The sequence below is a fragment of the Peromyscus eremicus genome, chromosome 2 (assembly GCF_949786415.1).
Source record: "Peromyscus eremicus chromosome 2, PerEre_H2_v1, whole genome shotgun sequence".
NCBI classification, from domain to species: domain Eukaryota; kingdom Metazoa; phylum Chordata; class Mammalia; order Rodentia; family Cricetidae; genus Peromyscus; species Peromyscus eremicus.
The window spans coordinates 11,972,099-11,997,538 of NC_081417.1; the positions used below are offsets into that span (position 1 = coordinate 11,972,099).

General features: G+C 41.5%; 1 protein-coding gene across 1 annotated transcript in view; it reads left to right on the forward strand.

Annotated features, from left to right (window-relative positions):
• Rab2a (RAB2A, member RAS oncogene family) overlaps positions 1-24,233 on the forward strand; it is a 90,010-nt gene extending 65,777 nt beyond the window's left edge. Inside the window, exons 7-8 of the mRNA XM_059253832.1 lie at positions 20,889-20,957; positions 22,928-24,233. Of these exons, the coding sequence (XP_059109815.1) occupies positions 20,889-20,957; positions 22,928-23,023 (165 nt within the window). The 3' untranslated portion in view covers positions 23,024-24,233. The remainder of the gene's footprint in view (positions 1-20,888; positions 20,958-22,927) is intronic.
• Positions 24,234-25,440: the final 1,207 nt, after the last annotated feature.

Below are 25,440 nucleotides of genomic sequence, written 5' to 3' on the forward strand. Positions count from 1 at the left end.
AGATTGACTACCCCATCTACACTACAGAAAAAAAGAGGTGCCATATCCACCACCACTAGACTAAGATTTTCCCAGCATCACTTAGCAGTAAAGAAATGGAACCACCACTTCCCACTTAGAATACTGGAAGCAGAGGAAGCCCACCAAAGTAGAGGCCTAAATGCAATCCAGAGTTTCACAACATAGTCCTCAAAATGCCTGGGTTCCCGTGTACCTAGACCAGGAAGATTGTACACTGAATGAACAAGAGGTTGAGTGTGGTGGCTTACACCTGTAATCCCAGTGCTTGCGAGGCTGAAATGGGGGTGGGAGGTTCCTGTGATCAGCAGCGTGGGCTGATAAGTGAGTTCCAAGCTAGCCTAGGATACAGAGTAAGACCCTGCCTGAAACAAAAGCAAAAGGCCACTGAGATGGAAAAGATAGAATTATTGAGGTGAAATGTCTTAAAGTGTTAGCAAAAGAAATGGAAAAAGCAGGTTATGGAGCACATGTAGCCAAGTTCAAGAACCACATAGCACACACAATACAGTAGTAGCTTAAATAAACTCCAGTCATAAAAACTTAGCTCTCTTTAAGGAGTTAGACCCTGAGTTCCTGAGGAATATGCATATGCCAAGAGCTGTAAGGAGGAATAGCTAAAGAAGGTACAAGCCAACAAGGTCATGAGATGTGTGTCTTCATAAAGTCCACAGGGGTGCGAAAACTCTAGACTCCAAAGGGTATCAGTCACAAGCTCAGTCAGCATGCCTGCGTCACCCACCCACAACTGAGAAGCATGAATTGCTAGTCTTCTCGGCTCCCAGCTCCACCTCCAGCTCCTGCTTAGGCTCAGCCACATGAAGACTCTCTAAGTGGTAAAGGACTGATGTGACCACGGGACTGTTACCTGTTTGAGGCCAGGGTACTCCTGTGCTGTTTACATAAATAAACCTAAGGTATGACTACCAAAAACTATGAAAAGAAGTTTTAGAACTGAAAGTATAATAATTGAAATTAATAAGTCCGATAGAGGTGTGACTGAGAAAAGTAATGGCAGTTGACATGATTAAACCACAAAAGCTGGTGCTGGGAGATGGCTCAGAAGTTACAAGCACTGGCTGCTCTTCCAGGGACCTGTATTCAGGTCTCAGTGCTTCCATGGCAGCTACCTTCTTTTAACTCCAGTTCAGGGAATGTACTGCTCTTCTGGCCTTTGTACATACTGCATGCATGTTGTGCATAGGCCTACAAGTAGGCAAAGCACCTATACATAACATAAAAATAAATCTTCTGTTTTGTTTTGTTTTGTTTTTTAAAGTTTAAAACAATAGAAACTACCCAGTTTAAACTGCAGAGATAGACTAGGGATGTGGCTTAGTGGTATAGCATTTGCCTCGGAGGCATTAAACCCTGGCTTTGAAACTGCAGGGGAAAAAAGTCGGCTGGGGGGAAAATGAATAGTACCAAATCGACTTGTGGGATTATAACAAAAGTAGTTATGTTTAATTAGTCCTAAAAGAAGGGAAAGAGTGTGTCTCTGAAAAGATACTCAAAACAAAAATGACTGAAAACTTGATAGATTAGGAGGATCAGGGGGACGGTATGTACAGATTCAAGCCAAGCCAACCCGAACAAAATAACACCAAATAAATCCATAGCAAAGAACGCTCTGTATGGTCAAATTTCTGAAAGTGAAAGAAAAAGAAAACTTTAAAACCCCAGGGTGTTTGGAGTGTGGGACACAGGAATTCAAGAGACATTTCTCATCAGAAACCATAAAACAGGCTGGGGAGATGTCTCCGAGGTTATGACCACTTGCTGTTCTTGCAGAGGACTGGGGTTCAGTTCCTATCATTTATGTGGCAACTCACAGTCATCTGTAACTCCAGTTCCAGAGGGTTCCCACTCCCTTATCTGGCCTCTATGAGTATTACACACATGTGGTCCACATATATACGTGCATATACATAATATTTTTTTCAAAAGAAACCATGGGAACCAGAAGAAAGTGGCAAATTTTTCAAGAGCTGAATAAAAAAATTGTTAACCTAGAATTCTTTACCTACCACAAATGTCTTTCAGGAATGAAGGAAAAATCGAGGCATTGTCAGATAAATAAGTTTGTCAATTGCAGATCTACCATAGAAGAATGTCTGTAGGAAATGAAATGAAAAAAGCTATCTCAGAGCATTGTAATGAAAGAAAAACATGCTAAAATGAAGATGACTCTGACACACTGTTGAGTGTTACAAAGTATGTCTTGTGGTTGAAGCAATCCTGCTCAGTGTAGGTATCAGTGTAGGCAAAGGGAAATCTTTTAAACCATAGACGATGAAGGGACATCATAGAAAGAACGTTCTCTAAACTGTACTAGGTTTGGTTAAAACAAAGGTACTAGTAGACAGTGGTTAGTTATGTGTGTATGGGATAATACCGTGTGCTGTACTTGAAAGATCTTATAAAGAGACACACCAGAAACAATATATAAATCAAATTTAAGGCTAACAATTGTTTAAATCAAAAGGCAGCAGGGAAGCTGGGCAGAGTAATGCATTCCGTAGTCCCAGCTTCTTGGGAGGCAGACACAGGAGTATCACAGTCTCTTTGGGTCACTTAGGGGAGGCACTATTTCAAAATACAGCCTTTTAAAAGGGCTGACATAAATGGTAGAGTTTTTTGCTAATGCCAATGAGCTCTCGTAAGACACATGCACAGGAAAGAAGGAAAGGAGAGAAGTGGAAAAAATGATAGACTTGGGCTTTGTATGTCAGTAATAATAATATGTAATAGAAAGCTCAATCAAAAGATAGAGATAAGCGGAGAAGACTAAATAATATATCTCAGCTACGAGAAGTCTACAAGAAACTTCAAATACAATATAGGGAGATTGAAAGTGAAGTAATTGAGAAAATAACATGTAAACATTAATAACAGAAAGTGGAAGCCGGGCAGTGGTAGCACACTCCTTTAATCCTGGGAGGCAGAGGCAGGCAGATCTCTGTGAGTTTCAAGCCAGCCTGGTCTACAGAGTGAGTTTTAGGACAGCCATAGTTACACAGCGAAGCCCTATCTGAAAAAGACGAGGAGAGAAAGTGGAAGTAGCTATATTAGTAACAGGTGAAGTAAATATGAGAGCAGAGATAATTGTCAGAGACAAAGGGGAATATACTCCAGAATAAGTCAGCTCACCAGGAACCCATGGGAGTCTTTAAATGTGTATTTACCAGACACAGCTTAAGATTCCTAAGGCAAAAACTGGTACAATTGAAAGGAGATCTAGCCATGTCCACAGCTAATGTTAGAAAATAAAAGCTTTCTTAAGTGCCTTAAGACCGGAGACAAAATATTGAGTCATAAGATAAAAAATAGAATCTATAATATTGACAAGCTTCTGGCAAGACTGACTGTCCAGGAGACACAAAGCTACCAGCATCAGTAACAAACAAGACTGACTTATTCTAGCTCTTGAGACACAAAAAGGTAATAAGAGAGTGCTGTAAATAGTCACACCACACAGAGATGACAACACAGATGAATTGAACCAATTTCTCTTCAGCAAACTATCTCAACCCACCCTGTATCAAATAATTTCAGATTTTCAACCACTAAGACTATTTATTTCCTGTAAATTCAGATGGAGTGGCTCCTGGATACGGTTCAGCAGCCCAGCAACATCATTAAGGACAAGTATCTCTCTATCCTGCTCCTCTCTCTTCAGCCTGTGTATCCTCAGCCTTGTGATCATGTGCTAACAGTATTTAAACATCCCACAGTCATCTGGTAACATTGAGAGGTTTAAGTATGGTCTTGGGGAGCCCATGATAAAGGGACCAGTTGAGCCAATGCAGACTTCTGACTTCCTTGTGGGGTATACAGTTGTGGTGAGGTGAATGTTGGCAAGAATTGTTAAACTCTGGGTGTTCTTTGCCAGAGCTGCAGTTTTTTGACTGCATATTTTCACTGTGATTAACCTAACAAGACAAAATGTGGAGTTATTTGTTAGATAGATAGAGGAGTGCATAGCTCAAAGTGTAGGATAAAGTTAAGAAGTATCACACACTCCAGGAACTTCATGTGTTTAGCTATGTAGAAGTTCCTCAAATAAGTAGTTTGAATAGTCCTTTAAACTGTTAAGGAAGTTGAATTCATAATTTAAAAGCTTCCTCAGAGCCAGGTATGGTGGCCCACACCTTTAATGCCAGCACTTGGGAGACAGAGGCAAGTGGATTTCTGTGAATTTGAGATCCTTGTCTACATAGTGAGTTCTAGGACAGCCAGGGCTATGTAGAGAGACCTTGCCTCAAAATAAACAAACAAAAAAGTCTTCCTCAGAAGAAATCTGTAGGTCCAGATTGGCTTTTTTGTTTTGCTTTGTTTTGTTTTGTTTTGTTTTGGAGAATTTGAAATGTTAAGAAAGAAATGAAGCCGGGCAGTGGTGGCACACGCCTTTAATCCCAGCACTCGGGAGGCAGAGCCAGGCGGATCTCTGTGAGTTCAAGGCCAGCCTGGTCTACAGAGCAAGATCCGGACAGGCACTGAAACTACACAGAGAAACCCTGTCTCAAAAAACCAAAAAAACCAAAAAAAAAAAAAAAAACAGTGTTCTAGACTCTTTTCCAGACAGCAAAAAGAAGTAAAACTTTTATTTTATGAAAATAACATTGCTCTGACATAAAACCAAAGATAGTACAAATAAAGGAAAAGTACAGACTGGTGGACTTTATAGAGATGTAGACAAAAGTCCTCAACAAAATCCCAGCAAGTAGAATTTCAGTATGTATACATGTATGTGTGTGTATATAAAACGTATACACGCCATGACTGAGTGAATTTCTCTTGCCGTGCTTGCTTGGTGTCCAAAATGGAATCATTGTAACCTAATCATAGCAATTGATGCAAAGAAAACATTTGATAAAATTCATTACTCACCCACACACTTTACTTTTTTCTTTTCTTTCTTTTTTCTTTTTCTTGGGAGGGAGGTGATCTCAGAAAATAAAATTGAAGAGAATTTCCTCAACTCATTAAAGAGTGTACCCACACACCCCACATACAACTAAAGCTAATGGTATACTTCCTTACAAAAGCCAAATGTCTTGCCCCTTATTAGTTCAGGAACAAGGAAAAAATGTCTGTCTCTGCTCTACTAAACTTATTGATGGGAGGTCTAGCCTGCACATGATTATTAGAAAAAAAAGTGAAAATGTACAGCTCAGGACAGAACAGATAAAACTATATTTGTATAATTACATCAGTGGGAAAATCTCCAGGAATTTACAAGGTAAGAATCTAGAATTATTAATGTAGTTCAGCAAGGTTGGTGGATACATGATAAACACAAAAAAAAATTATATTTCTCTTCAAATTTCAGTACTACCTATAATTACACAAAAATTAAATGCTTAGATGTAAATCCAAAAATCTATATAGCAGGCTAGACATATGGCTCAGTGGGCAAAGTGCTGGACATGGTAAACAGAAGGCCTGAGTTTGAATTATTAACACTATCACACACATGCCTGCAACCCCAGGGGTGGGGGTGGGGAGTTGGAGAGGGGAAAAAAAAGAAACCCAGCAGGCAGATCCCAGGGCCAGCCAGTCTAGCCAAATCATTGAGCACCAGGCTCAGTGAGAGATACTGTGTCAAAAACTAAGATAGAGCTGAGCATGGTGGTTCACACCTTTAGTCCCAGCACTTGGCAGGCAGAGGCAGGAGGATCTCAGAGTTTCAGGACAGCCAGGGCTACATAGAGAAATCTCATCTCAAAACACTTGAAAAGTGAGCTGGAAAAGCAACTGAGGATGACACCCACCTCACTCACATGTGCATATTACCAAACACACAGAAAATTAAATATGTATGTGATTGTTTATGTGTGGGTATGTATAAAACATACAATAAAAACTACAAAAACTAATAAAGTAAAAGATCTAAGTAGATGGAGAAACTGTGTATGTTCCTTGTTTGGAATATTTAGCTCCTTAATGACTGATTGTTTGAATGAAAATGGCCCCCATGGGCTCATAGGGAGTGGCACTGTTTGAAAGGATTAGGACATGTGGCCTTGTTGGAGTAGGTGTGGCCTTGTTGGAGGAAGTGTGTGACTGGGGGTGGGCTTTGAGGTTTCAGAAGCTTACACCAGGCCCAGTGTCTCTCTATTCCTGCTGCCTACAGATCCAGATGTAGAACTCCTAGCTACTCTCCAGCATTATGTCTGCCAGTGTGCCGTCATGCTCCCCACCATGATGACAATGGACTAAACTGTAAGCAAGCCCCAATTAAATGCTTTCCTTTATAAGAATTTTACATGATTTCACTGTCCGCTTTGAGTTTATTTTCTTGTATAACACCCAAGACTCCTGGGGCTCTCCTTCAGCTGCAGCAGTGGCCTTCGTTACTAGGTTTTCTCATCACTGATGTGCCCTGTGCCTTTGTTAAGCCAGCTGTAACTGTGAAAAGATTTCTAAGCTACTCACTCTGCTCTGTAGATATGCGTAGCTCTCCTCTCTGAGCTTCGTCTTAATGGTCACAGCTATGAAAAACCTGAAGCCAGGTAGTGAGACTCATCCTGTTTTTCTGCCACGGTTAGAGTTGTCTCTTCACAGTGATAGAACACTGACTAACAAAATGACACTTTACAGACTGACATAGAGGCTTAACAGTATTTCTATCAAAAACAAGTTCCACTAACATTTTTAGTACATGTAAGGAATAATGGTAGGCATACAGAGAGGCAAAGGGACTATAGTAACGAAAGCAAAGGAAGGAAAACCAGGATGAGTCTCACTACCTGGCTTCAGGTTTTTCATAGCTGTGACCACTAAGACGAAGCTCAGAGAGGAGAGCTACGCATATCTACAGAGCAGAGTGAGTAGCTTAGAAATCTTTTCACAGTTACAGCTGGCTTACCAAAGGCACAGGGCACATCAGTGATGAGAAAACCTAGTAACAAAGGCCACTGCTGCAGCTGAAGGCGAGCCCCAGGAGTCTTGGGTGTTATACAAGAAAATAAACTCAAAGTGGATAGTGAAATCATGTATAAAATGTTCAACTGTTTATCTTTTAGTAGAGAAAAAACCAGGGACACTTGGGACCTAGGCATACTTGCCTCCAAAGGAGTAATTCCCCACCTCCCACCCACCCACCCCTCTCTCTCTCTGATAGGAATAATTCTTAAAAGGAAACATTTTTTTAAATTGACCTTCCAGAACTTGTGCTCTGCAAAAGATTCTTACGGAGATGAGAGAGAGAGAGAGAGAGAGAGAGAGAGAGAGAGAGAGAGAGAGAGAGAGAGAGAGAGAGAGAGAGAAGGGAGGGAGGGAGGGAGGGAGGGAGGGAGGGAGGGAGGGAGGGCGCAAGCGCGCACTAGCTCTGCACACCAAGAGGAAGCACTCTTTAAGCCCAGAGCCAATAAAAGACCAAAATCTACACTACACTATAAAAACTAAAATCTCAGCTGGGTGATGGTGGTGCACACCTTTAGTTCCAGCACTCGGGCAGGAGGATTTCTGTGTCGGGGCCAGCCTGGTTTAGAGAGTGAGTTCCAGGCCTGCTAACGCTCCATAATGAGACCTTGTCTCAAACAAATAAATAGTGAGTCCTCAAGGAGATAGCACTGCATACCTACCAAAATAGCCCAAGTGAGAGGAGAATGACAGCACCAAATGCTGGTGGGAATGGAGACTCTAGGTCACTCACACATGGCTGGTAGGACTGAGTGACACAGCCACCTAGAAAACATTCTGGCAGTCTACACTAAAATACAGCTACCAAACAACCTAGCATTTATACCCCTGGGCACTTACTCAAGATGAATGAGAATCTACACAGCAAACTATAGTATTCATAACAGCTTTATTCATAATAGTCCCAAGCTAGAAATAACCTAGTGCCTTTGGGTCTAAGGAAACTTCCTTACTAAAAAATAAAATGGGAAAAACTGTCGATATATGAAAATCTGGATGAACCTCCAGGCAGCTGAGTTCACTGAAGTCAAATGCCAAGCCTAGTACACTGAATGATTCTTTCTGCCCTGTTTCCTTGAGGTGATGAAATTAGAGTCCACAGAACAGATGAGTCACTGCCAGGGCCCAGGAGGGTGTTGCATGGGAGGAAGTGCATGAGACTATAAAAAGACAGAAGTTAAGAGTCTGTCTTAGTCACTGTTGCATTGCTGTGAAGAGACACCATCACCAAGGCAACTCTTGCAAAGGAAAGCTTTTAATTAGGGCTGGCTTACAGTTTCAGGTTCAGTCCTTTATCATCATGGTGGGGAGCATAGCAGGCATGCAGGCAGACATGGTGCTGGAGAAGTAGCTCAGAGTTCTACATTGTGATCAGCAGGCAGCAGGGAGAGAGGGAGAGAGATTGGGCCGATGTGGTCTTTTGAAATCTCAAACCCCAATGACACATTTCCTCCAACAAGGTCATATCTTACTTAACCCTTCTAAGCCTACCAAAGAATTCTACCTCCTGGTAACTAAGCATTCAAATATATGAGCCTGCGGGGCCATTCTTACTCAACTACCACAGAGTCTTGCAATAATAATCTATCTTTTTTTATTTGCTTATTTGGGTATTTTGGTTGTGATGGTGTACTATGGTTTTCTAGGACATCACCACTGAGAAAACTAAGGAAAAGCTATACTAGGTGACTATATTGCTTCATACACTTGCGTACCAGTTGACAGTTGTGTCAAAATAAAAAGATTGATCAAAAATAACAACCAACTTGGTGGTTGAAGAGGTCACTAATAGTTAAGAGATTACATGATGGTTAAGAGCACTTGCTGCTCTTCCAGAGGACTTGGGTTCAGTTCTGAACACCCACTTGGTAGTTTCCAACCATCTGTAAATCCAGTTGTAGGGGAACTCATGCCATCTTCTGGCTTCTGTGGGCACTACATACACGAGGTACACATAGATACATAACAAGCACAACCCTTAAACACACAAAATACAAATAAATCTTTTTTTAAATAGTAATAATCAACTTTAATTAAATTTAGTCCTTTATAAAGTATTATTAGTAGATTATAAAGATTAAAGTAGACATTATGAATTCTTGAGTACTGAATTTACTTTTTACATTATTAAGTTAGTAAACTTGTGTTAAGTATGACACGAGTTTTTATGTGACCTTTCAGAAAAGGTGCTATGATTTTGATATTTAAAAGGCTTTATTTCACTGATAACGTGAAGGAAGGAGGAAAAACAGCATCCCCTCTGGTCAGTGGGCTGCTTCTGATGTGGATGCTGCAGTGAGTAACCTCAGTATGTAACATGTCCTCTCTGTGATGCTGGTTCATAGATCCATGCCCTCCTCCCCTACCATACTCGTCCTTTCCGGTGCAAGTCCTGCAAGCATCATTCTTCAGCAATACTCCATGTGTATGCATCTTCCTTAGTAATAGCCTCTGATGAGCCTGCTGCTCTGCTCTGCCAGAACTGAGGCCATCTATCTTAAACTAGGTTTTATATTTAAAACAGCATCAAAACAATACTTTCAAGTGAATTTATAAAGAGGATGAAAACAAAGTGAGATCCCATTATGCCTAAATTAGGTATTACTTACAAAGGTAAATATTTCTCAGGCATGTCAGTGGAGAGGGAGAAGTGAAGAGGGATCACATATTCACACACACACACAAATATATGTATACATAAACATTAATTACACACAAACGTGCAAAGTCTTCATTATAAACATGTCTTGGTTAGCAAACTCCCAGTTTCATATATTGACTTTCCAAATTGTAATTTTGACGTAGCAGATTATAATGAGAGCACATTGCTCTTATGAAGTGGATTCTTACAGCTTGTGTTGGTGACTCCAAACACTGAACAAATACTCCCATAAATGTGGTAGAAGTACCATCAGACTTCATTTTCATAAATGGCAATTAATTTAAAAACCCTTGTTGTTTTCTGTCAACTTGACACAAGCTGGAGTTACAGGAGAAGAGGAACCTCACTTGAGACAATGCTTCTGTCAGATTGCCTGTAGGCAAATCAGTAGTACATTTTCTTAACTAATGATTGATATAAGTGGGCCTTAGACCCACGGTTGACTACCCCTGGGCTTGTGGTTTTGAGTTATATAAGAAAGTGAGCTGAGTGTCATATTCCTTTAATCCCAGCACTCAGGAGGCAGAGGCAGGCGGATCTCAGTGAGTTTGAGGCCAGCCTGGTCTACAAAGCGAGTTCCAGGACAGCTAGGACTGTTACACAGAGAAACTCTCAAAAAACGAAAAAAGGAGGAAGAGGAGGAGGAGGAAGGGAGGAAAAAGAAAAAAGAGAGCAGGTGAGCAAGAAGAAAGAAAGAAAGAAAGAAAGAAGGAAGGAAGGAAGGAAGGAAGGAAGGAAGGAAGGAAGGAAGGAAGGAAGGAAGGAAGGAAAGCTAGCAGGCTGAGCAAGCCATGGGAGACAAAGAGGCAGTAAGCAACTCTTCCACGGCCTCTGCTCCAGATCCTACTTCCAAGTTTCTGCTCTGACTTCTTCTCAGTGATGGACTGCTTGCTGTCTGAATTTTAAGATGAAATAAATCCTTTTCTTTCCTGAGTTGCTTTTGGCCATGGCATTTATCACAGTAGTAGTAAACCTAACCAAGAAAACCAGTTTCAACAAGAATATTCTTATTCTATCTATTGTTTCCCCCCAGTAATTCACCTTTGACACTTTCGGTAACTGTCATCGGTCCTTCTAAACATAATGTCCAAATACTGTACATGCTAGTGGTAGTAATGCAGTCAGCTATTCAGAGGGTGTTAGCGCTTTCATGTGTAATATCCATTGTTTTCAAGAGCCAGAATTCACAGTAGTATATTAATGTCTGAGAGCCCACTGTAGAGAAATCTACTTACTGAAGAAGTGAGGTATGACTGCTCATGCCTATAATATTGGCACTCAGGAGACTGAGGCAGGAGATTTGCTGTGAGTTTGAGGCTAGCCTAGGCATAGAATAAAACCTCATTTCAGAGAGAAAATTGCTGTTTTATGTAACTTCTAGTTTTCTAAGCATATCCCACACACACATGTGTATTTTGGGGAAATTGTGAATCTGTTAACACAGCCCAGTACATCATTTTTTTCCCCTCTGACTTGATGGTACCACTTATATGTGGTGGGCAGCACAAAACTACTGTGTCTTCTGATCGATGGTCTCATGCACTTTTGTAAAGATGGGTTATCTTAGATGAGTGCGTCTCCAGTGGTACTGGGTGTACAGATTGCCCAAGACTCCTGCTGCAGTGCAGACCCCACTTCAGTTACTGCAGAGGAAAGGCCGGCAGTGCTCTCCCCAGCCCTCCCTCTCCTCATGTTGTTGCAACCTCCTCTTGTGATCTCCATCCCTTCCTTTTCCATTCCACTGTCTTAAAAACCCCTCACTCCAGTTCTGGATATGTTCTCTTCCAGTCTCCAATGAGAGTTTCCTTAGTCCTTTTTCTTACTTAGTGTTTACCCATGAGTAAACTCATCTACCCTTATGATTGCCATAGCTAACAAATGGATTTCCGTTCCTGTCTTAAACAGTCTCTTGGGTACTGTTGACTGCTCTTAGAAACAGCTTCCTTAGCTTGATGATACCGTCTCTTTATGCCTCTCCAAACTTCTCAAAGTTGAGTGGAGATGCCTGTTAAATCCAAGTTCAGATGTCATCTTGTTAGTAAGTTCAGCTCCTCTAGAGAGCTCTTCACGAGTGTTCTTCAGACCATAGGTCTAGGCTGGTCACACTGAGCTGGAGTCCTTTATTTCTCCTATGTGTTTCTCTTCTCCCTTAGTCAGTCATTCTGTTCATCTGTATTACCTTTCACCTGTTGCTTCATTGGCCCTAATTACTTCCTAATTAGACTTCCTGTCTTCATTTTTTAGTGTTCTACACTGTTGTCTGAGATCTTCCAAAAAGTGAAAAATGGTTGTTAGTCTCCAGTTTCTTTAAAACCGTGGAGCGGTCCCCCACAGTCTGAGCATCAGACTCCATACTTGGACAGCCAAGGCCCTTTGGTTGACAGCACCCTACGATGTACTCTCTGTTAAAGTAGGAATTAATCATCTGTAAAGTGCGTCTCCTCCTCCACAGACGTGCCCTCTGCTTGTGAAATGCCCTTCTTCAAGGACACGGTTAGACCTGGTCTCCTTGGGAGTGCCCTCTATGATACTTAGTGTGTCTCCCCCACTGCAGCCAGTGACACATGTGCACACCTAGTCTGGGTTTAGGTTTTAGGTTCCCCATTCTGCTTTTGTGTCACATGTCTTCTATTAACCTCTTTCCCCTACTTAAGACCTTGTTTCTACTCTCAGTCTTCTTTCTGGCTCCATGACCTATATCCATATATCCATACACACATATATACAAATACATAAAAACTTAAATCTACATATGGCAGAAAACACAAAATTTGACTTTCTGAATCCAGCTGTTTTATATAATTAACATTTGTATCCTACAGATGTCATGATTTTATTTTTCTTTATAGCTGAGTAAAATTTCATTTGTATGTGTATCATATTTTCTTAGCTTATTCTTCTGTTGATAGACATCTAGGCTGGTCCATTACCTGGCTGTTGTGAATAGTGAGGCAATAAACATTGGTATGCAGGTGTCTCTGGTAGAACTTGAACATTCTTTGGAGGCCAGGGAGATGGCTCAGTGATTAAGAGTACTTACTGCTCTTGCAGAGGTCTTGAGTTCTATTTCCAGCACCCATATGGTGGCCTAAATGATTTGTAACTCTAGCTGCAGGTAGTCTGATGCCCTTTTCTGACCTCCAGGCTCCAGGGCACCAGGTATGCACATGGTACACATACATACATGTGGGCAAAACATTCATACAAGTAAGAGAATACATCTGACTGCAATATGCCCAGGAGTCCCTTGGCTGGGTCATGTGGCAGTTTCTTTTGAGCTTGTTGAGAAACCTCTAGTAATAATTTCCACAGTAGCTCTTCCAGTTCCATTCTCACCAGCAGTGTACAAGGGCACTCTTTCCCCACGTCCTCACCAGTACTTGTCCTTGGTTTTCTTGGAATTAGGCATTTCAACTGGGTTGGGAGTCTTTAATTTTTCTTCCTCCTCTTTCTGTCCTCTTTTTTTTTTTTTTTTTTTTTTTTTTTTTGAGACAGGGTTTTTCTGTGTAATCTTGGCTGGCCTGGAACTCACTCTGTAGACCAGGCTGGCCTGGAACTCACAAGTCTGCCTGCCTCTGCCTCCCGAGGGCTACAGTTATTTATGGTGTGCGCCACCACTGCCCAGTTTGCTTCGTAGTCTTCTAACCACTTGGTAGTTCCTTTTCTCCCCTGCATTCATTTTATTACCTAGGAGATTAGAAATGTATGTGAAACCAGAAAAACAGAGACATCCTTAGAGTTCTGGGAAGGAATGCTTTCTCTAGGTTGCTGTAGCCTCTTGATCTTCAAGACACAGATCTAGTAAAATTACCGCGAATGCTAGTGCGTGTGTGGAGAAAAGGACATTCTTGCACTGTTGGTTGGAATGTAGGGTACTGTGGCGATTGTGGAAAGAACAGGAAGCTGAAAGAAGCTAAGGCAAATTGGCTTTAGCGTCCATTGGTTGTCTGTCCTCTTTACCTCATCCCAAAGAGTAGCCCCAGCAGCACCACCTTGAAATAGGGTTTGAAAGCCGCTGTGTTCTGAGGCCTCTTGCACTAAAGTAGATTACGGAGGATCCAGATGAAGTTAGAAGGAGGTCTGTACGTAAGCTCCATAATAGAAAGTTTGCCTAGTGTTTTCACAGGACTGCTCCACCAGTGTACATTTGTCCTGTCTCGGTGTGTCTGACTCTTTAGTGCTCACTCTGTGCATGACTTGCAGCTAATTTACTTTTTAGTGTTTTATTTAATCAAGATATTTCACTGACTGAGGAGCGTTGACCACCATTCGTTCGCTGCAGTGTTTGCAGGGTTTGCTGACTTAAGCCCTGCCCCCTTTCTCCTGTAGAGCAGTCTCAAGCCCCACTAGTGAGGGGCGTTGCTGAAGTTGGGGCCAGAAGTCCCATAACTTCTGTTATGGGTCGCATAACTGCATTCCACACCCGTAAGCTTTCTTGAAAGAAATTGAAGTTTTCCGTTTTTCTAAACATGAAGTGAATTTCTTTAGGGAACAATATAAAGCTATATAAAATACTTAGTGTAGTGACTTACCAATAATAAGCACTTCATAATTATTGGCTATTATTTTAGCACAGGAAAATTGATGCATGTAGTTGTTTTTAACATTTGAGAAGAAAATTGAAAAACCGTTTGGTTACATCATTTCCCAGCTCAAAGAGAACACTACGGGTCACTTGGCTTGCTGAACGCCTCTTTCTCTAGCATTAGCCCAGAGTATTGGAGAGTTTTTCTGAAGTCAGACTTAACAGGTTTTCACTTCTGTCCTGCCACCAGGTGGCAGTATGGTACACAGGAAATAAAAGTTAGGCAGTGTTTTAACTTACAAAACTGTAAAGCCATAATAAAGATATGCTGTACCCCGCTGCCTCTCTCCAGTCAGCTCTCAGAGTGTTATGTGTGTTGTGTGTTAGGACCCACTGCCACCCAGCCCTCATCTTCTGTCAGTTAATGCAGGAAGTCCTTTTACTCTATCTTGGGCCAAAATGTGAGCTCTTGTGCTTAGATTCTCCCAACCAACTGGTTTTAGTTCAGCAGCAGTAAAAACTACGTCCTTTCTTGTTTGTATCTTGTACTCAACACTTACTAGGTGCCTTTGTCAGTGATGCATGCAGTACTCACCAGCATGTGTTCCCTGGGCTTATACTTGAATTATGCCCCATTTGTAGTGGGTCTACTGGGGGTGGGTGGGGTGGTAGTTGTTCTGTTTGTAGACAGAGTCTCATGTAGTCCAGGGTATCCTCAAACCCACTAGGAAGCTGAAGATGGCCTTGCACTCCTGATGCCCCTGCCACCACCACACATGTGCTGGGATTGCAGGCACCACCATACCCAGTGTATGAGGTGCTGAGGAGCAAGCCCAGGGCAGTGTGTATGCTAGGCATGCTCCCCCAACTGTGCTACACCACAGCCCTGCATCTACCAGGTTTTGTGGTTTTATATAATTATTTTGTGCTGGCTATACAAGTCCTTGAAAATGTGCCTTATAATAGTACCATTCCGATATCTGCTGCAGAGAGTTGAAAGATTAGTGCCTGAAGTAGAAGGCAAGAAAACAACTGTAAAGGACTGATCATAGCAATTAATCAAAGAATGGATGAGGGGAAGACTGGTGAGGAAGAGTGTCACCGGATTCCAGTGCTAAAGCAGGTACTCAGTGCACGGGAGCAAAGGATTCCCAAACTCACTGGCTATACGGAGATGGTCTGTGCTCCATAAACATATATGTGCTGAACATTGTTTTACAGTGCTCAGAGTGAACTATTTGTCGTCCCTTTCTCAGCTCATTTTTGCCCTGTAATAATATCTATTAATTCTTCCTTGTTGCTTGCCCCCTTCTCCTTAGTAAGATCTTAAATAAATTTTCCCACAAAGAGATCTACATAAACCAAAACCAACAGTTCAGCCAGGCACAGTGACACATGAATGTCATCCGAGGAGGCTGAAGCAGAGAATCACGAGTATGAGGCTAGCCAGGACTGTATAGTAAGACCTATCTCACAAAACAAAACCAAAAACTGTATTAGCTACTTGACATGCTACTAAGAAAAACTGCCTGAGAAACGCAACTTAAGGAAGGAAGGTGTATTTGAGCACACAGTTCGAGAATGCATCACAGCAGGGTGCTAACACAATGTGTTCACAGTGAGGAGGCAGAAAGAGGAGTGCTGGTGCTCACTGAGAAGCCAGTCCATTCCTCCTATTCAGTTCCCAACAACAGGCCATAAAATGGTGCTGCCCAGTTCACGGTGCGTCTTCCCACCTCAGCTAACATAACTACGTGACCCCTCATAGGCCTGCCCAGAGTCCAACCTAGTCTACACAACCCCTCACAGGCCTGCCCAGAGTCCAACCTAGTCTACACAACCCCTCACAGGCCTGCCCAGAGTCCAACCTAGTCTACACAACCCCTCACAGGCCTGCCCAGACTCCAATCTAGTCTTCATAACCCCTCACAGGCCTACCTAGAGTCCAACCTAGTCTGTATAACCTCTCACAGGCCGGCCCAGAGTCTAACCTAGTCTACATAACCCCTCAAAGGCCTGCCCAGAGCCCAACCTAGTCTACATAACCTCTCAAAGTCCTGCCCAGAGTCTAACCGAGTCTACATAACCCCTCTTAGGCTTGCCTAGAGCCTAACCTAGTCTACATAACCTCTCAAAGGCCTGCCAAGAGGCTTGTCTCCTAGGTAATCTTAAATCTTGTCACATTGACAATATGAACCAACACTTGAAAAATATCTATGACAACTGATAAGAAATGAAGAGTGAAATTAGAATTTTTTCAAGATTTATTTATTCTTATTTTAAGTGTATGAGTGTTTTGCATGTATGAATATATGTTCACTATATGTGTGCCTGATACCTGCAGGCATCAGAAGAGGACATTGGATCCCCCGGAATTAGAAGTTATAGACAGTTGTGAGCTGCCATGTAGGTCTGGGAATTGAACCTGGGTTCTCTGCAAGGGCACCAAGTACTCTTAACCATTGAGCTATCTCCATTAAAATTACCAATTTTATCCCAGCCAGTTTATTATTATATCATTGTATATTTCTCATTACTGAAATTTTTACATATTGGAAGGAGAGATTTTTATCCATGATCCTAGTGATGTTAACTTAGAAGTTAGTTTCACCACCAGTGAGCCTTAATAGTGTTGGTTTAATGTTCATTGTATTTGGAGAATCTTCCATTTTAGCCAATAGCTATAGAGTTTAAAATGGGTGTGCTGATGTCCACATTTGCCATGCTGGATTTCACATCATAAGGAATCATATCAGTCATTAGTTGTCTAATATACATTTAATATTAATTTTTATTTGAAATATCTAAAAGTAGTGCATTTATGAAGTATTCTCTATATTGTACTCAGGTAGAAAACATTTTAGTGTCTTCAGTGTAGAATCAGAATTATAGAGTAGAGGTAGCATTATCCAAAGACTAGAGAGACCAAATTAAAATGAAAAATGCATAACCATCTATATATTTTAATTCAAAGAAAATTAATTTCATGCCTTCCAGATATAAAGTACATCTCAAATGTGTGTTACAACTATGCTTTTAAAAGTGCTTAATAAAATAGTAAATAAATACTGCTTAGGGGATAAAGTTAGTATGGTAACGAGAAATTTTATGTAGCATAGCTTTCTTATGCCAGTTTTTAAATGATTTCTCAACGAGTTTGTAAAACAACAATTTGCTTAACTGGTTGAGTCTTTGTATACTAGGTTAGGGTTAGAGCTGTTTGTTTTTGTGAAGTTACAACACATATGTGGGGCCCTATAGTTCTGTCTAACAACACTAATACACTCTCATACATGGTGCCCTACCTATATGGGACCTTGTAGTGGAACTATGTTAGCATGCACACATGGGTGACCTACATATATGGGACCTTGTAGCCTGTTTGGCATTGTGTTAGCATGCACACATGGTGTCCTACATATATGGGACCTTGTAGTCTGTCTGGCATTGGTGGCGTGCACACACATGGTGCCCTACATCCATGGAACCCTGTAATCCATCTGGCATTGTTGGCATGCACACACATGGTTCTATACATATATGGGACCTTGTAGTCTGTCTGGCATTGGTGGCATGCACACACATGGTGCTCTACATACACGGAACCCTGTAATCCGTCTGGCATTGTTGGCATGCACACACATGGTGCCCTATATATAGGAGTCGCAGCCTCACAAGTCTTGGTCTTTTGATTCAGTTAGCCAGGTTTCTGAGGCCATTATTGTAATTAACTTGTTATTAGAAATAAAGTTCAATTTGTACTTACTTATAGGGATAACTTCAGTTTTGAAGAATGTGAATCAGCTCTTAGTTGACTGAAAGCTGATTTCTCCCTTCACTTCAATGCCAGTATACACATGAAAAGCATGCTTGCATCCTAAGTGCCTTGTGGATCATCAGTGATTAATTCTTCTCATTATTCTGCAGCAAATTCTCATGACCCTCTGTGATGATTCACACAGCCACTTAGAATTTATGCATATTCATACCTCTGTGTTCCTGCCACAGTCTTTCAGATCTCCTTTGCTGACTGGGGTGTGCTTGGTACAGTAATTGAGCGGCAGTAGATTGATTACTCTGGGGAGTGGTAAAGCCTTTAAAGGTGAAAACGTAACAGTCTGTTAATTGGGAAACAAAAGCTATGATAGCAACTTCAGCAGTCAAATGTTTCCAGTATTGAGAAGAGGGGAGTTATGATTTGTTCCTCTCCATGAGGCCTTTACTTGTCAAATTTTCCATCGAATCTGTACTGGTGGCTCTGGAAACGACCTATGAATTTTCATCAAAAACCACTTGGAAGATGCCTTTCCTCATAATACTAAGACTCGTATCCATTTTTTTCTCAAATCTAATAGTTTGGACCCTACTAGAATTTGTGTGCCCTCTGTAGCACTGGTAATATTTGCATAAACTACCTTAAATAGTCTACATAAACATAGGACACTTGTGGCTATTTACAGACTTAACTTGCTGAATAGTTTCTCACACTCATACTAATTTTCTGACAGTATAGTAGTACACTGGGAAGGAGAAGGCAAAACTATTCAGCATGAGCAGTATCCCTTTATCATCTGAATCTGATTCTTTTACTCTTTTTTGAAAGATTTCCTGAGAGAGGATACGTGTGTGAGAGGAACACACACATGAGTTTCTGCCACTGTGTGCATGCATTAGGTCCAGCTGATGCCCTCCTCCTGTCTCTGCACTGGAGGAGTGCTGGACCGTCCACCGCATGGGCCACCATATCCTCCCACGACTGAGCTCAGGTCCTTAGGCTTCCCTGACAAACACCCTGACCTGCTGCACCCTCTCCTGGCCAGCCTCCGACTGTCATTCAGGCGACATAATATGGCAAAAGCAGTGTGGAACACTGTCCTCTAAAATCAGCTCGGGCAAACATGTTGACATGAGTGAAAACCTAGTTGACATGATTTCTTGTACAGACTTTTCATCAGGATACTCTCCCCCGTCCTTGGCCATATTTCCTTTGGAGATAGAATTCACTTATCATAAAATCCACTCTTCAAGTGTACATTTAGGTAAGCTTTAATTATTTACAGAGTTGCACAACCATTACCCCTGTCTAATAATTCGAGAACATTTCCATCTCCCTGCAGAGAAATCCCCTAGTTGCCAGTCACTGTCATTTCCTCCTCCAACCCTCAGTAACCAGTAATGTAATTTCTGTGCATGAATTTGATCGTTCTGACATTTCATTGAAATGGGGTTGAATTATATGTGTCTGTTTGTTTTACGCAGCGTGTTTTCAGGGGTCATCCACATTATAGCCCAAACCTTTATCCTTTAAATGGCTAAATGTCTGTTACATCACTAGTCCACATTGTAGTTTTCACTCACTAGTGGGTAAAAGTTCATGTTGTTCTATATTCTGGCTGTTAGGAACAGCAATGCTAATGATGCAAATGAGGTTTGGCATGCATCCTTGCTTCCCTCAGGTTAGAGGGAAAATGTTCGGTCTTCACCAGTGAGGATGCTGTCAGATGGGCCTTGCCCTAGATCAGCAGTTGGGGGTCATAACCCTTTGTATATGCATATCAGATATTTACATTACAATTCATAATAGTAGCAAAATTTACAGTTATGAAGTAGAAACAAAATAATTTTGTGATTGGGGTCACCGCAACACGAGGAACTGTATTAAAGGGTCCTAGCGTTAGGAAGATTGAGAACCACTGTGTTAAAGGGTCTTAGCATTAGGGAGGCTGAGAACCACTGTATTAAAGGGTCACACAGCATTAGGAAGTCTGAGAACCACTGTGTTAAAGGTTCTTAGCTTTAGGAAGGCCAAGAACCACTGTGTTAAAAGGTTGCAGCATTAGGAGGCTGAGCACCACTGTATTAAAGGGTCTCAACTTTAGGAAGGTTGAGAACCACTGTTAAAGGGTCACAGTGTTAGGAAGGCTGAGGACCACTGTGTTAAAGGGTCACAGTGTTAGGAAGGCTGAGGACCACTGTATTAAAAGGTTGCAGCATTAGGAAGGTTGAGAACCACTGTGTTAAAGGGTCTCAACTCTAGGAAGGTTGAGAACCAGTGTGTTAAAGGGATATCAGCATTAGGGAGGCTGAGAACCACTTGTGTTAAAGGGTCTCAGCATTAGGGAGGCTAAGAACCACTGTCTAGATACTTTATCATTCAGGAGCATTCCATTCTATTCCTACTCTATTTGATGTTTTCATGATGAAAGGTGGTTGGATTTTGTCCTGCTTTTTTATGCATCTATTGAGATGATCAGGGGTTTTGTCATTTATTAAGGATATACAAACAATTTCATGTGCCGAATGTTATGGTATTCTCGAGAACATTATGGTGTGGGTGTGGGGGAGAAGTGGAGGGGGTGGGCGGTGCATGTGCATGCACCCGCCGTGGCTTTTGTATAGAGGTCAAAAGTTACTTTGAGGAGTCTGTTCTTTCCTTATGGGATTAAACTCAAGACTGTCAGGTTTTTATGGCAAATACTTTTACCCTCTGATCGGCTCTAGTCCTCTAGTTCTTCATCACCATCATGGGCATGGGTAGAGCTGGGTGCCCACGAAGACCAGAAGATGGCATCAGATCCCCTGGAATTGGAGTTACTAGTGGTTGTGAACCCCCCAGTGTGGGTGCTGGGAACCAAAAGTTCTTTGGAAGAGCAACAAGCTCTCTTAACCCCTTCAGTCCCATAGAGCTTATGTACAGTGTTCATTTTCTGGTGTGATTTGAACCATACAAACCTAGTTCTCTACTTTATATTTCAGGCGTTTATTAACACAGCAAAAGAAATTTATGAAAAAATCCAAGAAGGGGTCTTTGACATTAATAATGAGGTATGTACATACAAATATTGTTGACTAAACACTAATTTTGAGTTGACTTCTACTTAGTATTTGGAGCTGTGATTTGGGGGGGGGGCTGGTTTTTTTGTTTGTTTTGTTTTTTCTGAAATGGGTCCATTGATCACCCATTGCCACATTAGTTAGCAATCATCTAACTGAAAGCCTGGTACATGTATTACAGTAGGTGCATGCTTATGGTACCTGGTGAGTGGTGTACTTCAGTTAGACAGCTATGTTATATGGTATGTGTAGTACAATAGGTAGATGCTTATGTTGCCTGGTGAGTGTAGTTCAGCAGTTAAGTGTTCATGTTCTGGTAGAGGACCATTTTATGAAATTTGATTAAAGTAAATGGCCCTGTCTGTTCATTGCAATGAAAAATAATGTAAACTCCCCTCAGTTATAAAGAAAACCTGCATTTATCCAAATGTGCTTATGCTTTGGGGAGTCATGTCCTGGTGTGTAAATGCGTGTCCTGTGGACTCGTGTGACATGCTCTCTTCTGGTCTGAGAGAAGGCAGTTCCCGATTTGGAAATGACTATTAGAGCAAAACACATTTTTCAGGAGACCAAATAAATGCATATAGTTAACAGTCGGCATGGCTTTCCCTAGTGTTATTTTGAGCACAGTTTGGTCAACATGATTAGGATAAAGTGTGACATTTTAGGTGATTGAGAATGTCCTCTAGCTGTCATTTGGACCTAAACTCTTCTTTCTGCATGTATCCTTATTTTAATATTTATGTGAATAGACCATGTTGTTACTTTCACATAAGCATTTCTGTTACTTTGTATTAAGACATCCAAGAGAGGCTCTTAGCCTGTGCTTAGTTGGGCCTGTCAGCTGCTTGCCTTGGCTTTCCAAAAAGTACTTAGTGTTTTTAATTTGGAATAGCACAGGTTTAAATCTTACCTTTAGAGTTACATGGCAGTACTTGTTGAGTTAATTTAAAGGTGACACTATTCAGAGACTAGTGCCCCATAAACTGCACAGTAACTGGGCCTCTGGTTCCAGGGCACCTGTGCTGTCTCTGGTTTTGTAGAGTAGCTGACTGCTTTGCTGTGCCTTCTGCGCCTTTGACTGTAATGTGCTGTCAGGAGCCAACAGGCCGTGCTATTTATTTGGCCTAATGCCAAGCCTGACTTCTTGATTCCTCAAGAAGTTGCTACCAGCCCAGAGGGGCAGAACCAATGAGCCATAGGGCGTGCTTTTTATTAAAGAGGAGTCAAAAGACCGAAAAGAAACCACATCACCGCTGTCAATACTGAGCCGCTGCCAGAAGCCCCGAGGCCGCCACCACTGCTGCAGAGGAACTGCCAAGCACCATAAATCTGGGATTGACTGGGATGCAAAGTTTCCTTAAGAGCTTCACTTCTGGAGCTACTGTATTACTTTCCTAAAGTGGTGTATTTTTAGGTAAAATCCACTTGAGGGAGTGAGGGTTACGACATAAGTGTGAGTTTGACGAATGAAAGAGCCACTCTGTGTGTGGGTTCTTGGCAACATGCCATGTCTTTGGGGATCATAGAAATTATTGATGACACAGAACACTCATGTCCCCTGAGCCTGCACAGCTGATTCAACATGGAACAGAAATGCTGTCTAGAGGGAAGATTTTACATCCTGTCAGAGCAGCAAAGACTGTGCATATTTTTATCCTTTAATAATCGTTCTATGTACTAATTGTTACAAGTAATGTTTTCATTATGAAACTCTGACAAACAGCATTCTCTGACTCCACTGACTAATACCGTAACAACCTCTTCTCAAGGACATTTCCTCTGTGGTCTTTTTAAAAGAAAGAACCACCTGGTTTCAAAAATCTACTTGAAATATTTTTTAGAGTTGTTTGGCAAAATTAAATCACTAAGAACTAGGTGAATGTTTTAGAAAAATCGACTCAGTCTACTGCCTGGTCGGGTCTGCTTTTATTTACAGTCCTGTTCTCTTTTTACTTCAGGCAAACGGCATTAAAATTGGCCCTCAGCATGCTGCTACCAATGCAACGCACGCAGGCAACCAAGGCGGACAGCAGGCAGGGGGAGGCTGCTGTTGAGTCCATAGTTAACGGCTAGCTGCCCAGTGGAGCCACGCACCCCGTCACCCTCTTCCTCATGCTCAGCTGAGACATGAAACTATCTGAAATGGCTTTATGTCACAGGAGACTTTAATCCTTCAGATTCTTGTATAACTTTGAATAAATGGTTAATGTTCACTTAAAAAGACAGATTTTGGAGATTGTATTCATATCTATTTGCATTTGATTTCTAGGTCAATTGATGTGATTATTTTTGTTAAATGTTGTCTTGTGCCCTTAACTACGAGCTGAATTGTATTAAACACTACAAAGTCATGGTGAGTATTTTAAATCAGTTTGTGTGGTTAGGTTTCCCAGCACCTGTGGTTACCTAATGTTTAATATTATAGGACTGTCCTCGAAAGGTTTGTCAATTTTCAAGGCTATAAAGAAAAACAGAAGGACTCTTTGAATTCTGTATTTATCATTTGCTTTCTGTATATATAGTTTAATAACCTGCTTGGGTGTGATTTGCCAAGCTTGACGTCTAATGCATTTGCATAAATTCTACACTGTTCGGAGCTTGAAGCTACAGAAGCATTGTTAGGAATTGCTTGGACTCTGACTTTTAAACTTTTTGACATCGTTAATGAGCATGTTCATCTCTTCTTGTCACTAGTCCAAGAAAAATAAGCTTATGTGTATTACTAAAGGCTGTGTATGTGTTAACCTGTTTTAATGCCAAAAGTTTGCTATTTGTCCACAATTTCTTGAGACCGCTTCACAGAAGGATTTGTTTGCCTTAATGAGTGCTGTTGGGTAAAAACAGTATGATGAGTGGGAAGGGCAGAAGCAGAACTCGCAACACTAAGCGACTCCAAGAGTGAGTACCACATCGAGAGGGCATGCCATGCCACTTTAATCCTCCCTTAGACACAATAATGTTCCCTTCTAGTCACACGATTTCCAAGTCTATTTTTCATGCAGGACAGTTTGTCAGCCTTGATGTACAGTGACTGTGTAAAATTTTTCTTTCAGTGGCAACCTATCTATAATCTTTCAAATATGGTAAGCTTACTGTCTGTTCTGAGGGATATGACGAAAATAAATCTACCAGATGGAAAATCCTGTTAAAGTAGAAAAGCTTTAGTCATTTACTCACTGTGGTGGTTTTATCCTTTCTTTTTCTCCCTTGGTCTAGAATGAAATTGTTACAGCAGTGCAAAATAAAATCCTATGTATAAAAGTGTCCTTTTTATGATGAGCACATTTTTAAATATATTTTACAGTCCAGTAACACCTTTACATGTGTTCCAGCATGTTTTCCTAAAGGGTCGGAATGTTCTACCCTTGTCAGCGTGTAGGACTCACTGGTAGAAAGAACCCTTCTTGCAGCTCACCTTGCATAGAAGAACATGTGTGCCCAGAGAACTTGAGAAGCTCGGAGGTAGACCCGGCACTCCTGCTTCCTGCCGGCTTTTCCTGGAGACCCACCTGCCCTGCCACAGCTCTGTATTGCTCTCACAGGGAAATCACCAGATGCTGTTATAAGGCTGTTGTGTGACACAGAGAAGGGAGCAGGAACTTGTAGGACTTTTTGTTTTGTTGTTGTTCTTGTTATTCTTCCAGACAGGATTTCTCTGTGTACCCTTGGCTGTCTTTCTAGACCAAGCTGGCCTTGAACTCACAGAGGTCTGCCTCTGTCTGCCACCCAAGTGCTGGAATTAAAGATGTGTGCCACTATGCCGTGAGGACCTGCAGTTTTATGAGCATCTTTTATTTGAGCTCTTTCCCCTCAGAGTGGATGTAGCAGTCCACTAATGGTGGCACTTTCTCATTACTGTTGCATAGCAAAAGTCCAGACAGCCTGAATTCTGCTGTATTTATTCCAAGAGAGAATGGGCCCTTGGATATGTTAACAACTTTGTTAACTTGTCAGAACTTGATGTGCTTTTTTGCATCCCTTCTCCGCTAACCACAATTCTTTCCTGGATCAAATATGATGTGATAGCTAAAAACAAGAACCAGTATTTCATGTATTCTAATCTCCACCAGAGACAGAGACAGTAGGAGCCCCTGATGGGCTGCTGTCAATCACTGCCACTTTGTCTACAGAACTCACCAAGCACCAAGGAATGTACAGCCCAAGCATTTTGTGACTCGCAGAGCCAACAGTATTGTCTGGGCTTTCCACTCCTGCCTCGTTTATTGTTCCTATTACAAATAATTTAGTGTCGGGACCCTGTTGAACCATACCGTATTTGTGGTTTTGATTGATCTCCAATCCATTTTTATAGCACATATGGTCATATTTTAATAACGAGAATCAGTCATGGAAACATACAACTCTAGTGGTCAACATGTAGCACTCCAAAATTACAGTCTTCATGACGCCCTTGTTGCTGTTTGTCCTCTGACTTTACAACAAGCGGACGAAGGAGTACCATACAATTGAT